Source organism: Myotis nattereri (genome assembly GCF_964212035.1).
Source record: "Myotis nattereri genome assembly, chromosome: 1".
Classification (NCBI taxonomy): domain Eukaryota; kingdom Metazoa; phylum Chordata; class Mammalia; order Chiroptera; family Vespertilionidae; genus Myotis; species Myotis nattereri.
This window is the reverse complement of record NC_138075.1, coordinates 146,906,955-146,919,530: the sequence shown is the minus strand read 5'-3', so window position 1 is coordinate 146,919,530 and position 12,576 is coordinate 146,906,955. Positions and strand designations below refer to the sequence as shown.

Below are 12,576 nucleotides of genomic sequence, written 5' to 3'. Positions count from 1 at the left end.
CCCAAAGAAAGTAATCCAAGTGAGAGAGAACAAGAAAGACCCCCTGGAGATGGAAGCCACAGTCTTTTTATGACTTAGTCTCAGAAGTGATATCCCATTACTTCTGCCAAATTCTGTTAATTAGACATGTCATTAACTCCAGTCTGCACTCAAGCACAGGGCATTGCACAAAGGCATGAATACCAAGAGTTGGGATCATTTACACCTATCTTAAAGGCTACCTACCACACTCGCCCAAACATAATTAATTGGACCTGGTAAATGCTAAGAACCACAGGACAACAGAGAGAAAGGAAATTATAAAGACATTGATCTGGGTGGTTTGCCACTTTTACTTTCTAAAGCTTCTCCAAAGCTTTGCTCAAAGTATTCTCATTGCTCAAAACCTATTTAATTTTATTGGCAGTGGCTGGATCTCAGCAAGAAAGCTGTATGCAATCAAAGATGTGAGATCCCAATAGAAGGAAATCAGTTTAACTTTACTTACTTACTTACTTACTTACTTACTTACTTACTTACTTACTGTCAGTTGGTAACAGTCTCACATGCCCATCTCTTTTAAGGGTGAACCCGGTTTCATTGGCCCTCAAGGGGAGCCAGGCTTGCCAGGCTTACCGGGGACAAAGGTGAGTGGAATCTTTCCCTTCCTTTTTTCTGAATTTTTCTGTCATAAAATGTTTGTCCATTGTGTTGAAAGAAATAGGGGGTAACTTTACTATTTAGGTGACCATACCTGTTTGCCTCATAAAGAATAAAAGCAGCCTGTCACCCATTCTAACACTTCTAATGGAGGCCCCGTATTAAATAGAGTAACAGGAAGTTAATGTTAGAAAGCCTTGGGCAAGACAACAGGAAGGTGGGATATATTAGTTGTTCCAGTTGTCCCCCAAATTGCTCCTAAATTGATGTGGTGCTATTAGCTTCCTGGCCATATGGAAAAGTGGGGGAATTCTGAGGAGGGGAGATAGAACTCATCAACTCCTCCTCCTTATCGCTGATTTTAGGACAAACTTGTAAATCAAACATTATTATTATTCCCACATCACTCCCTAGATTTCAAGGAGTACTGATGTCATAGAGATTCCTAAGTGCCTCATCCCAAAAGGATCCATCCCGAATAACGTTTGCAGAAAGATCCTGTAATGAAAACCATCTCATGATCTTCCATTTGGCAACCCTAGAGAGGGCTCTAAAAGCACAGTCTCTATGCCGCCAAATAAAAAATTATGCTGCTGCGGATACAGTCAGGCCTATCATTCTCTTTTTATCTACCCAGTAAGACATTAAAATGTACAGCTCTGAGGAACTTTACTCAGGACAGAGTCATGAATCAAAGGAGGGGCAAAATTAAATCAAACTACATTTTTTTTTTATTTTTAACCCATAGCCGCCTTTGCCTCCATGTGTATTGCATTCGCCAGAAATAAACCAGGCTGATTTCCGGGAGCCAGAGAAATGTGTTCGTGGTCTGTTCTGACAGAGGCATCCTCATTCCCGCTGCTCAGGAGAAAGTAACTCTAATCCCAGTAAATGGAAACTATGCGTGGCCCAAGGGGCACTGGGTCGAATGTACGCAAAAGTGCTGTTTTTTCAAGCAATTTCATTTTCACATAATGAGCTGTCAGGCTTATTAACAAAATATGAGGAATGCCTGCTTTAGCCTGAACAGACTCACACAGAAACACACTTTCTGGAAGAGAGGGGAGGTGGTGGGTGGAGAGAGAGGGAGCATTCTGTGTTCATATAAGAGCCGGTGTACTTATTCAGGCTTCAGCCCCAGAGAAGGAAGGCAGCCTGGTTATAGGCTCAAAGCTCTGCCTGGTCGATGCTTCAGAGAACCAGGCTGGAGCTAACTCATCTCTAAATGTTGGTGGCATTGGGTTTGCTAAGCAAGGAAATATAGAAGAAACACGGGCCGTAGAGAGGGGAGGTCAGCCCTAAATATCTCTTCTATAGTTCACCGACGTGAAGCTATTCCACAGTTTCAAAAAAGATCCAGATGCGGGGCCATAAACTCACCATTAATTACTGCTCATGAGGAGCCCAGCCTGATTTTACAGACCAGATCCTCTTATCACAGATACTACTCTGAACTCCCAATAAAAATGAGGAATGTTCTGAACCTGTTTTGTATTTCTACAAGAAGGGATGTAGATAGGATATTCATTTTATTAGCAATATTGTGAAGTTTATTTTTCAGCTAAATTGCCTATCATACATAAATTTGGTATCATAACGGAAAAGTCATGATTATTTAAACATTTCCTCCAGCCAAACACTAGATTTTTTCCCCAGTTGTTTAGGTAATCTGGTTTTGTCCCACTCAATTCAGATTAAAAATATAAATTAATCTGTGTTTTACCCCCCAACACAGTAAAGAGAAATCATAAGGAAGGAAGGTGTGTGATGGCATTTAAAAATCTGTTTATAAATTGCTGTGTCCTCAGCATCTACGTCAGTCCTGGGAGAGACCTACAGCAGTCTAAAGAAATGTAGTGTTATTCTCAATAATTTAGAATACTTTGCGTGATACTGTTTATTCGTTAATCCAACAATTTTTTTTGCCAGACTTTTTTTTAGTACTTGTGAATGAAAACTAAATGCAGCAAAATGGTCTCTATTCTCCCGAAGCTTACCTTCCAGTGTGTGTGAGGAAGGGTGGGAGGAGAGAAAGAAGTGAACTAACAAATTACGTAAATCCAGAAAGTGACAAGTAACCAATTAGGGGCACTGTAATTTTTTGAAGTGATTCTAGGTAAAGATATAGCCACTCCACTCCTATGGTATATAACAGATAAATGATTTTCTAAGCTTTCTGTTTTGCCCTGAAACAAGCTTATAGTAACTATTTTAGAATTCTGCTGTAAAATATTAAGAGAAATGCCAAATATGGTACTTTTTAAAGATAAAAATTCCATATGTCAACAGAAGTGCTTCAGTCTCTAATCCCTGAGGAAGCTCTCAGAGCATCTTTTCCGTCTGCTGCATCCCTCAAGTGCCTGCCTTCCTCCCACCTTCTCCTCTATCCCACCTCGCCTGCAAAACCATAACAGCTTCCCAGAGAGGGACTGATACAGATAAAGGTCTTGGAATTTAAAGCCCTGTATCACCCAGCTAACAGCAGACTGAATTCACAACCTGTTTGAGTACTGAATGCTGCCCATCGTGCGGGAAGCCAGACAGCCTACTGTGCTCAGGGAATACAAAACGGCGGCGTCTTCCTGGAGGGTGACTTGGCAAACTTCTAATATGTTCATACTTTCTGACACAGCAATTCCACAACTACACATTTTTCCTTAGAAAATGGCCAGAGATGTTCAAAGGATCACATACAAAAATATTTCTACAGAAGTTGAAGATGGAGCACAGTTTTAAATTATTGCTCTTCCTTTTAAAAGCTTTGTGACTTTGAGAAAGTTACTTACCTCTCTGAGCTTCAGTTGCCTCGTCTGTAAGACTGTGAATACTAACGCCTTTCTCATCTGCCCTGTGGATTACATAGGATAAAGCATGTGAAGTGTCTTGTGCAGTTCCTGCACTCATTAAGGGCATAGTCATAAGCAGCAATACTTATAAAATACAACCTACTCATCCTTCAGGACATGACTCGAGTCTCACTCTCAGGGGGCCAGTTTGGACCATTAACAACCCCAGGGGTTTCTTCTTCTCTCATCTATGGCCTTATGCTACTCCTGAATTCTTAACTGTTTTGTTATGTGGACCTTGTCTAAGTAGGTCACTAGCTCCTTGGGGGCAGTGGCCATATTCATACTTCACAGAGCTGTGGAGAAAGTAAAGCGGTAATACCTACGTGTCATGTACTACATTTGTAAGTTACGAGATCAGTACTATAATTTTCTGTATTTTACAGAGGAAACGGGGGCTTTGGGACTTAACTAACTTGCCTCGAAACCCAGAACTGATAAATAACAGGCCCAGGATGTGGGATTACAAGAAGCCTGGCCACTACAAGTGATAAGTTATGGCCATTACAAAGCCTTAACCACTTTGCCATGCTGCATCCCGGTAGTATTGAGAAAGTGGCCACAGAATGAAAACTCTATCTGTTCCTGACTTGAGGTATCATGATGGCCCTTATCAGCTCCCTTTAAGGGTCTTGCATTTACTTACTTAGGTGTTTGACAGTCATTTACCAATTCATGTCTTTATCTATCAAGTGGAAGTGATAATGCAATGGATTGAGCAATCTGATTAAATTAGATAATTCATGTTGCGATTAATACAGTGCTGGATACATGATAAATACATGGCAATTATATGCTTTCTTTAATTTTATTTAATTTACTTATTAATCTACAGGTACAAGTGGGGGATAGGGGGAGAGAGAGGAGGGTTGCCATTTACGGTTTTGCATTTTGTGACAGGGTGAGCGAGGGGAGGCGGGGCCTCCTGGAAGAGGTGAGCGAGGGGAGCCTGGAACTCCTGGGCCGAAGGTCAGTTATTCTTATGTTGGAAAATAACAAACATTCTTTGGTTGGGAAATGTGTGCCTCTTGACTTATAACATAAAACTAAAATTTAAAATTCCTCAACAAATATTAATTTATTGAAATGCACAAATTTATTGAAATATACATCAATTGGTTCTTTTTAAAAATGAATTTTACAATTTAACTTTCCTAATTTTCTCTCTTTTCGATGAACAAACATAATAACACATCCAAATGTAAAGGGGGAATTACTGTCGTTAACACATTATCACTCAATAGGTATTGAAACATATGAGAACATGTTGATATGTGTTGTGTTTAGTTTTGATGGTAACTTGTTGATAACACCTTGAAATTTATTTGCCTGTTCAATCTTTATTCCTCTAAACTTCCTGCAAACTAATATGGTAACACTTTATTTTAATAGCCCATCCTAGATACACAGGAAATGATTTACTCTTTGATGAAAAGGAAATTTATGCAAACACTATTGAGACTAATGAGAATCATTCACAGAGCTCTTCCCAGCCACTGGTGGGAGGCAGTCTTCAGTTACAGTGGAATGCAGGTTGACAGGGAGACCAGGGAATGAGCCAGTGATACTATGATGATATTTATGTTTAGTGTTTTAATAGCCAACATTACATAGAGCCATATATTATGGCAGTTAAAATGAAGTGTTTCCATTTTTATGTCGCTGATCATTTCTTTTCTCTGTTCTTATGCACTCTGTCTCTTTTCTCTTTTTCATCTTCACATTCTCCTGTAATAGGGGAAACAAGGTGAATCAGGAACTAGAGGCCCAAAGGGGTCAAAGGTCAGTAACCAGACAATCATTTTAATGTTACATGAGGCCTTCAAGAGCTGTGCTTTTGGCCTCTTCCACGGAGAATCATGTTTTAAATTAAACTCTTCCAATAATTTCATCCTTATGATGATATTTTAGAACAATTGGTTTGTTTCATCTTGTTTGTTTTTGTGTGTTCCTGTGTTTCTGGCTATTCTTTAAGGCAGCGGTTTTCAACCTGTGGGTCGCGACCCCTTTGACGGTCGAACGACCCTTTCACAGGGGTCGCCTAAGACCATCCTGCATATCGGATATTTACATTATGATTCATAACAGTAGCAACATTACAGTTATGAAGTAGCAATGAAAATAATTTTATGGTTGGGTCACAACATGAGGAACTGTATTTAAAGGGCCAGAAGGTTGAGAACCACTGCTTTAAGGGAAGTTTTATTTCCTTTTTCATAGAATAGTTTCTTTGGAAAAAATTAAGTACTGTACCTAATTTAACTTATATATGGTATAATCTTAATTTTCATTTCCTGGCTATCTTTGTGATAAATATTCCAATTATACTTTGCTTTTTAAAAAAGTCCTCACCATAGGGTATGTTTAGAGAAAGGAGAGGAGAGGAGAGGAGAGGAGAGGAGAGGAGAAGAGAGGAGAGGAGAGGAGAGGAGAGGGAAACATAGATCAGTTGCCTCCTATATGCACCCCAACCAGGGATTGAACCTGCAGCCTAGGGGTGTGCCCTGATGGGGAATCAAACCCACAACTTTTTGATGTATAGGATGACACCCCAAACAATTTAGCCACCTGGCCAGGGCTACTGTGCTTTTAAGTTAGTTGACTCCTTTCATTGCATTAAAATTTCACCACCAATTAAAATTCTTTTCTGTACCATGTTCTTTATAATATTTGCCGTTATCTATACATTGTTAGCAGAATCATGTTATTTAAAATGCTAATAGCTAATAATATGGGAAATTGGTGCAGAAATAAAGAAAACAGAGCATTTTCTGTTTATTTATTCTCTCAATGTAATTATTATGGGTCAATGTGGATGGATAAAAATCATAATCCCTTTTCTTGTTTCTCCTCATTGGTCCTTACCCAGTTTATAGGAATATATAGAAAGATATATCAAGATGCTTTGAATTCCATTTAGACAAAGGTCTCTATAAATTTAAGGTTGTTTTAAAGAACCTTCAAATCTACACAGGTTCAAATCTCTTCTCCGTTTCTGTTGAGACTTCTGAGAATTTTGAGTGTCTCAGAGTGATGTGGATGCAGTTTGAGACTTGGACTATTCCTTGTGTCTCTGCAGGTGGGGTAATAACACCATAAGTGGAACTTCAGAGGTTTTTCATTTAGCATTTAAAAAGACGAGGGAGCTGGGTTTGCCCTGCCCCTGACCTTCAGCCCTGCCCACCAGGCCCAGCTAGCTGCTGTCCACTTCAGCACCTTCTGTGTTAAAATGCCTGCACCCACAGGAAAACTCTTCCTCAAATCTCCATCATCAGAGGAAGGCCTAGCTGGTGACCTTTCCCTTCTGATTCTCCCAGAATGAGCTCTCCGTTTCTTCCCTGTCTCGATTATTTACACATTACCTCTCAGAGGAAAGACAACCAAAGTGGTTGGCTCTTTTTTCCTTTGCCCCAGTTTTCATATAAAGGCAAACACAGAGCTCCGTCTGAGGGGTAACCTTGTACACTGGGTGTCATGGAAACCACTTGCTTTGCTTTTGAAGATCCCTAGTGAGAGAGCTAACATATACATTGTTGTTCCAAGATACTCTCTTATCTGGAAGGGGGATTTTAATTCACTGCAAGATGTATCTTAAAGAAGCATTTGCCACGTAAGTGGTTATTGTAGTTGTCATTTTGTACTTCAGAAGTTTGTAATAAGGGTGCTGCTGTATGGTATTAAATACATCCTTAGATCTGGGATATTTCTAGACTGTTGGTCCTCCTATTAATTAAGGTTTTTTTCTCTTTTCACTGGTGTAAGGGTGACCGTGGAGACAAAGGAGACTCTGGAACGCTGGGACCAAGGGTGAGTGTGTCTCTCCTCCCAGCTTTTGTCCCATATGCCCCCACAAGCCCAGAATTAAAGTATGGATCTATGTGGCTTTTCACAAGGCACCTCACTGCTAATGCCCAATAATAGCACTGGAGGTAGACTAGTGTAATTATTATTGATACCTCCTTTCATATTATTTTCAATTTCACTTACAAGTAGCAATGAGTGTATAGATTCTAACACATAAAATGAGCTCAAGAGAAGAAAGTCTAAAGAACTCTTGATCTACTTTCCCTCTACTAAACCAACAATAGCAAGTCCATAGTCATCCAGCTAGTAGAATGTTTCATTTTTCTCAAAAAAAGAGCAACCACTCCTATTTTTCAGAGCCTTTTGTTAAAACACGGGCAAGGAATTAGGACATAACTAATGGAAATTCAGTGGCAGAGCCAATGAGTAGGATAGAAATTTTAAAGATATTTGTCTTCTTTGCATTCCCTCTTTGGTTTTATTTCAATGGAACTCTATTCCTGTTGAGAAAACCAGGAGCTTCCTAAGAACAGTGCTCTATCTTCTTAAAGAATGAGGAAGCAATCTTTGCGTTGTAAATGACCAGAAAGGGTTAGGGTTGCTGTAATAAATATGGATAAAGCCAATGAATGTTTACAAGTTGAATCAGAGTAGCCTACATTTTATAATTTTCAGAAAACAGTTTCAGAGATTGACTCAGACCTATTTTTTATTCATATTTCCTATCTTTAACATGCACAGACAAGGAAGTTAGAAATGGTTCACCTCCTATGAAATAAGGACAAAATTCAAACATGACTATGTATTCCAAAGTGCAGTTGTGCCTTAGCCGGGAATTGATGGTCAAAGAGCTGCAAGTTACTAATTCTGTTTTTGCCAAAGCCCCTTCTATATCCTAGCCTAACCCACATGATTTCCTGTTGGTTGGTTTTTTTCATAGGGTCCACCTGGTCAAAAGGGGGATCAAGGAGCCACAGAGATCATAGACTATAATGGCAACCTCCATGAAGCCTTGCAGGCAAGTGACTGCTCCCTGCCACAGACAGTGACACTGATGAGCATAAATATCATCAGCTCCATACCCCCCAGGGATTCCAGAGGGCTCCACTGCTCAAACCACACCCTCTTCCTGTTCTGAGCCCATCCCCTTCTGCTTGCCCCAGTTTAGCCTCTTTATTTCCTAGCATTTTCAATCTTCCCTTTCCTTTGTAGCTTCAGAGATGTGTAAGTCTTACCTGGTTTAAACCTTGTGTTTCTTTCACCAATCTTGGCCTCCTTGCTTGAAAAGCAAGCCAAGCAAAGCAATGAGAAGCCCTGTGGTTCTGGAGTTGAAGATGCCTGGGTTCAAATCTCAGCCCTTTTGCTGATCTGGGCCGCAGTTTGCTCTGAAATGAGGACAGTTGTAGTCTCTACCTGGTAGGGTTGTTGTGAGCTGCAAATGGCTAAATGCCTGCCATTGAATAAGTCCTCTCTGGGTGTTTCTTATTACTGCTACCATTCAATTCTTCTTCTTCCATTAAGTGAAAGCCATCGGCTGTGTGGCATGTCTCCATCACTTTGCATCCTGTTCATCCTTTTCATGCTTAGACTCCTGCATTCTAGCCTCTGTCACCAGTCTGTTGTAACTTCTCCTGTAAAGGTCACTAATAACCTCTAGGTCAAGCACACTGTACTTGTCACCCTTGACTTTTCTGTGATATTTATACTAAACCACCTTCCTTTTCTGAAACTTTTTCTTCCTGGTTTCTCTGATCCTCTGCTCTCATTTCTTCTAGTTTTTGTCTCTGATGGATCCACTCTATTTTTGTATTTCCAGTTTCTCTGTCCATTCCCTAATTTTTGGTATCCTCAAGTCTCTGATCTTTTCTCGGCACATCACTCCATGTTCTTCTGTGTTATGGCTGCTTCCAAATCTTTCACACCGTGTCTGATCTGCATACACTTCCAGCTGCCTAGGAATATTTCCTCCATGGATGCACAATTGATTATCAACTTCCAAGACACAAAGTTAAACTGGTTACTGAAAGGGAAACCACCTACCAAGTGATTCCCTTTCTTAACTTACCAGTTTCTGTTAATGATACCACAAGTCTTTGAATTTCTTGATAGAAACTTTAGAGTTATTTTTTAACTATCCTTAGCCCTTCACCCATTATACCTCACCAGATGCTACTGTTTCTTTCTTTCAAACTATCTGTGAGGTTGCCCCATTCTATTCATTCCCAACCAAGTCCACATCCTATTCATTTCAGGTCTAACAGTGCAACAAGCCCTCAGCTAACTCCCCTGCCCTAGTGCCTCCTTACTCTTCTAATCCATCCTGTACATCACTTCAAGGTTAATTTTCATAATTTTTACTATTTTGGTGGTTTCAATCTTCTCAGAAACCTAAATGGACCCCCTCGCCTACTCTATCAAGCTCAAATTTCTCTACCTGACTTTAAAGGTTCTATATTCATCTGTTTCCTATACAGAATTTTCTTTTTCCAGAACACATTTTCCCCTGAAGTGGTCCTATTGATCCTATTTAAAAATCCTCCACTTTTTGCCTGGTTCATCCCATTCTTCTTTTCTTTCTTTTATCCATCTAAGTCCTCTCCAACAATGCACTGCTGCCACCCAGATGAGATCCTCCTCTTTTAAACATTAGCGGTCAGAGCCCAGTCGTTTAACATTTAATTATTCTTTAAACCACATAAGTTATTTAATCTTGCTGATTACCTGACTGAAAGTTACTTGGTGATGGGAAATCTGTCTTGTACTTACTCTGTATCCCCCAACATGCCTGACACAGGTCTGGGCATAAATATTAAATAAAGTCATTGGGTGAATGAGTGAGTATACTTATCTCATATGTACAATCCATTTATTTGCTTGAAAGACTCGACAGTTGTCTTAAATATTTGCTATTTTCTATTTGTTTGGGGTTTGTTTCCTATCCTCATGACTTCACTAACATTCTCTAATTATTGTAGGCCTTCATTCCTATGAGTCTTTCGCTACAACTACCATTTTTACAGAATCTTTTCTATGTTCAGCTCAGCCTACTTTTTCTGGTCTTTTCATTGGTATGTGTAAAAAAAAAGAAAAGAGAAATAGAACAAGAAGGTTAGTTAGGTACACTTACTATGTTTTCAAAGTTCTTATAAAATATAGGGACACTTCTTAAACTTAATTTATTAACAATGTTGTAAATTTCCCTTATACTGCTTCCCATGGCACCATAATTCTTACTACAATCTTTAAGAGATATCCATTGTCTTACCTTCCAAGAACTGCTCCAATATTGTTGGCCATTTTTCTAAAAATAAAATTATAAAAGAGGACTTTTAAAGCATCTTGTGCATGAACAGGGCCTGGAATGGAGCAATTCCTATCTCAAGAAATTCAAAGACTTGCCGAAACCGGTTTGGCTCAGTGGATAGAGCGTCGGCCTGAGGACTGAAAGGTCCCAGGTTCGATTCCGGTCAAGGGCATGTACCTGGCTTGCGGGCATATCCCCAGTAGGAGATGTGCAGGAGGCAGCTGATCGATGTTTCTCTCTCATCGATATTTCTAACTCTCTATCTCTCTCCCTTCCTCTCTGTAAAAAATCAATAAAATATATTTAAAAAAAAAAGAAATTCAAAGACTTATGGTACCATTAACAGAAACTGATTAGTTAAGAAAGAGAATTATTTAACCTCAAACTAAAATCTCTGTTTTGATCTCCCCTCTACTACTAATTAGCTAAGTCATTTTAGAGAAATCAATGTATCTATACTTCATTGTTTGCATCTGGAAAATGAGGACTTGATTAAATAGATTTTCTTCTAAGAGTCTTTAGATTCTGACATTATACTTAGGATTATTTTCTGAGCTCCTGAACCCTTTCTGCTGGTGTGCCTGAACACACTGTATTTTACTAAAATTGTGACATCTGCATCTTGATATGAAAGAATATCTGTGCTGTTTCTTCTTCTCAGCATGAGTTCTATATGACTATAAACAAGTCAATATTCATCATAATCAACTGGTTCATATTTATATCTCAACCTCTAAAGTTTTATTATTCTTATGGGCTTGTTAGGGCAACTATATGTTGTGCTTATAAGTAGTTTATAGTGCCATTGTTTTTCACTTCAAAACTATTTATTTGTTTTTCTAATTATATACTCTAGTGAATAAGAGTCCCTTAAAAAAATGAACTAAACTAAATAGCCATTAAACTGAAAGGAAATAGTAGACATTTATTCTTCTAATTCTCTACCCAGTGTTGGATTTTCACAGTTTTGTTTCATGTTACTATTGCCTCCTCTAAAAATTCTGCAAAAAAAGTCTAGAGTAATTAGATAAATATGAGTATTTTACAGTTATAAAAATATCACATTATAAATATTTTACTGTTGCCTCAATTGAAATTTGTTATTTATGTGAACATTTGCCATAAGCCACTTACTTTTATTTAAGGTGGTTGCATTTCCACAATTTGCAGTAAAATTTCCCCATTTCCTACTCAAGCTTTTAAAAGTCCTCAATAGCATTCAAACTAAACCTGTTCTCTGGTGTAAATCATGGGTGATGTTAAGTGTGAATCTTTGTCAGAAAGGAAAGGAAATAACCTCTAATTCTAAAGTGATTTGCATAAGTATCTCAGGGAATAAATCACTAAGCAGCCTGCCAACCTTCAACCAACTTAGTCATTCTAGCTCATGCTTCCCATTTCCCGTCATGCCTCACGAATGGCATGCCTTTCTTCTTTCCTACAAACAGCATTCTGGCTTTCAAGTCATAACTGAACTTCAAGCGAGAATCCTGCTGGGCATGTGTACCCTTAACTTAGAAGAGCCAGATACAAGAAGTCCAACATGAGCAAACATCTTTAGGACGTTTCTTTGTGTCTGCACACTGGTGTTTCAGGATGGCAGTAAAAACTCTGGTTTTGAGAACTTGGCTTAGTGTTTTGTCATTTGTTCTTCTATGAACTGAGTGGAACCTGCCCTTTCCTATATAGCTTTTAGGTCTCACAAATACAGTTATTTAACAAGATCATTTAAACCCCATCTGTTAGATAGTTCCGTTACCATTAATAATACTCTTTTATTATGCACCTCATTATAAAACATGCTGTTATCTTTAAATTTATAAAAGAACTAGTTTTGTGTTTAGATAAAAAATGAATTATATGTGGCACCTGTTGGAAAACCTTCGAGGGTTCAATTTTTAAGTTCATTTCCTTTTCTAAGGCCTTATCACTCTGTTTTCTAGTTAAAATTGCAATGTGTAATTGGAAGGCAATGATAAGAAA

General features: G+C 38.7%; 1 protein-coding gene across 1 annotated transcript in view; it reads left to right on the top strand.

The window, feature by feature from the left end:
- Positions 1-12,576, top strand: part of COL25A1 (collagen type XXV alpha 1 chain) — a gene marked incomplete at its 5' end in the record, with an annotated part of 476,430 nt that overhangs the window by 434,481 nt on the left and 29,373 nt on the right. Inside the window, 5 exons of the mRNA XM_081107901.1 lie at positions 564-626; positions 4,386-4,454; positions 5,223-5,267; positions 7,248-7,292; positions 8,230-8,307. Coding sequence (XP_080964027.1) covers positions 564-626; positions 4,386-4,454; positions 5,223-5,267; positions 7,248-7,292; positions 8,230-8,307 — 300 coding nt within the window. The remainder of the gene's footprint in view (positions 1-563; positions 627-4,385; positions 4,455-5,222; positions 5,268-7,247; positions 7,293-8,229; positions 8,308-12,576) is intronic.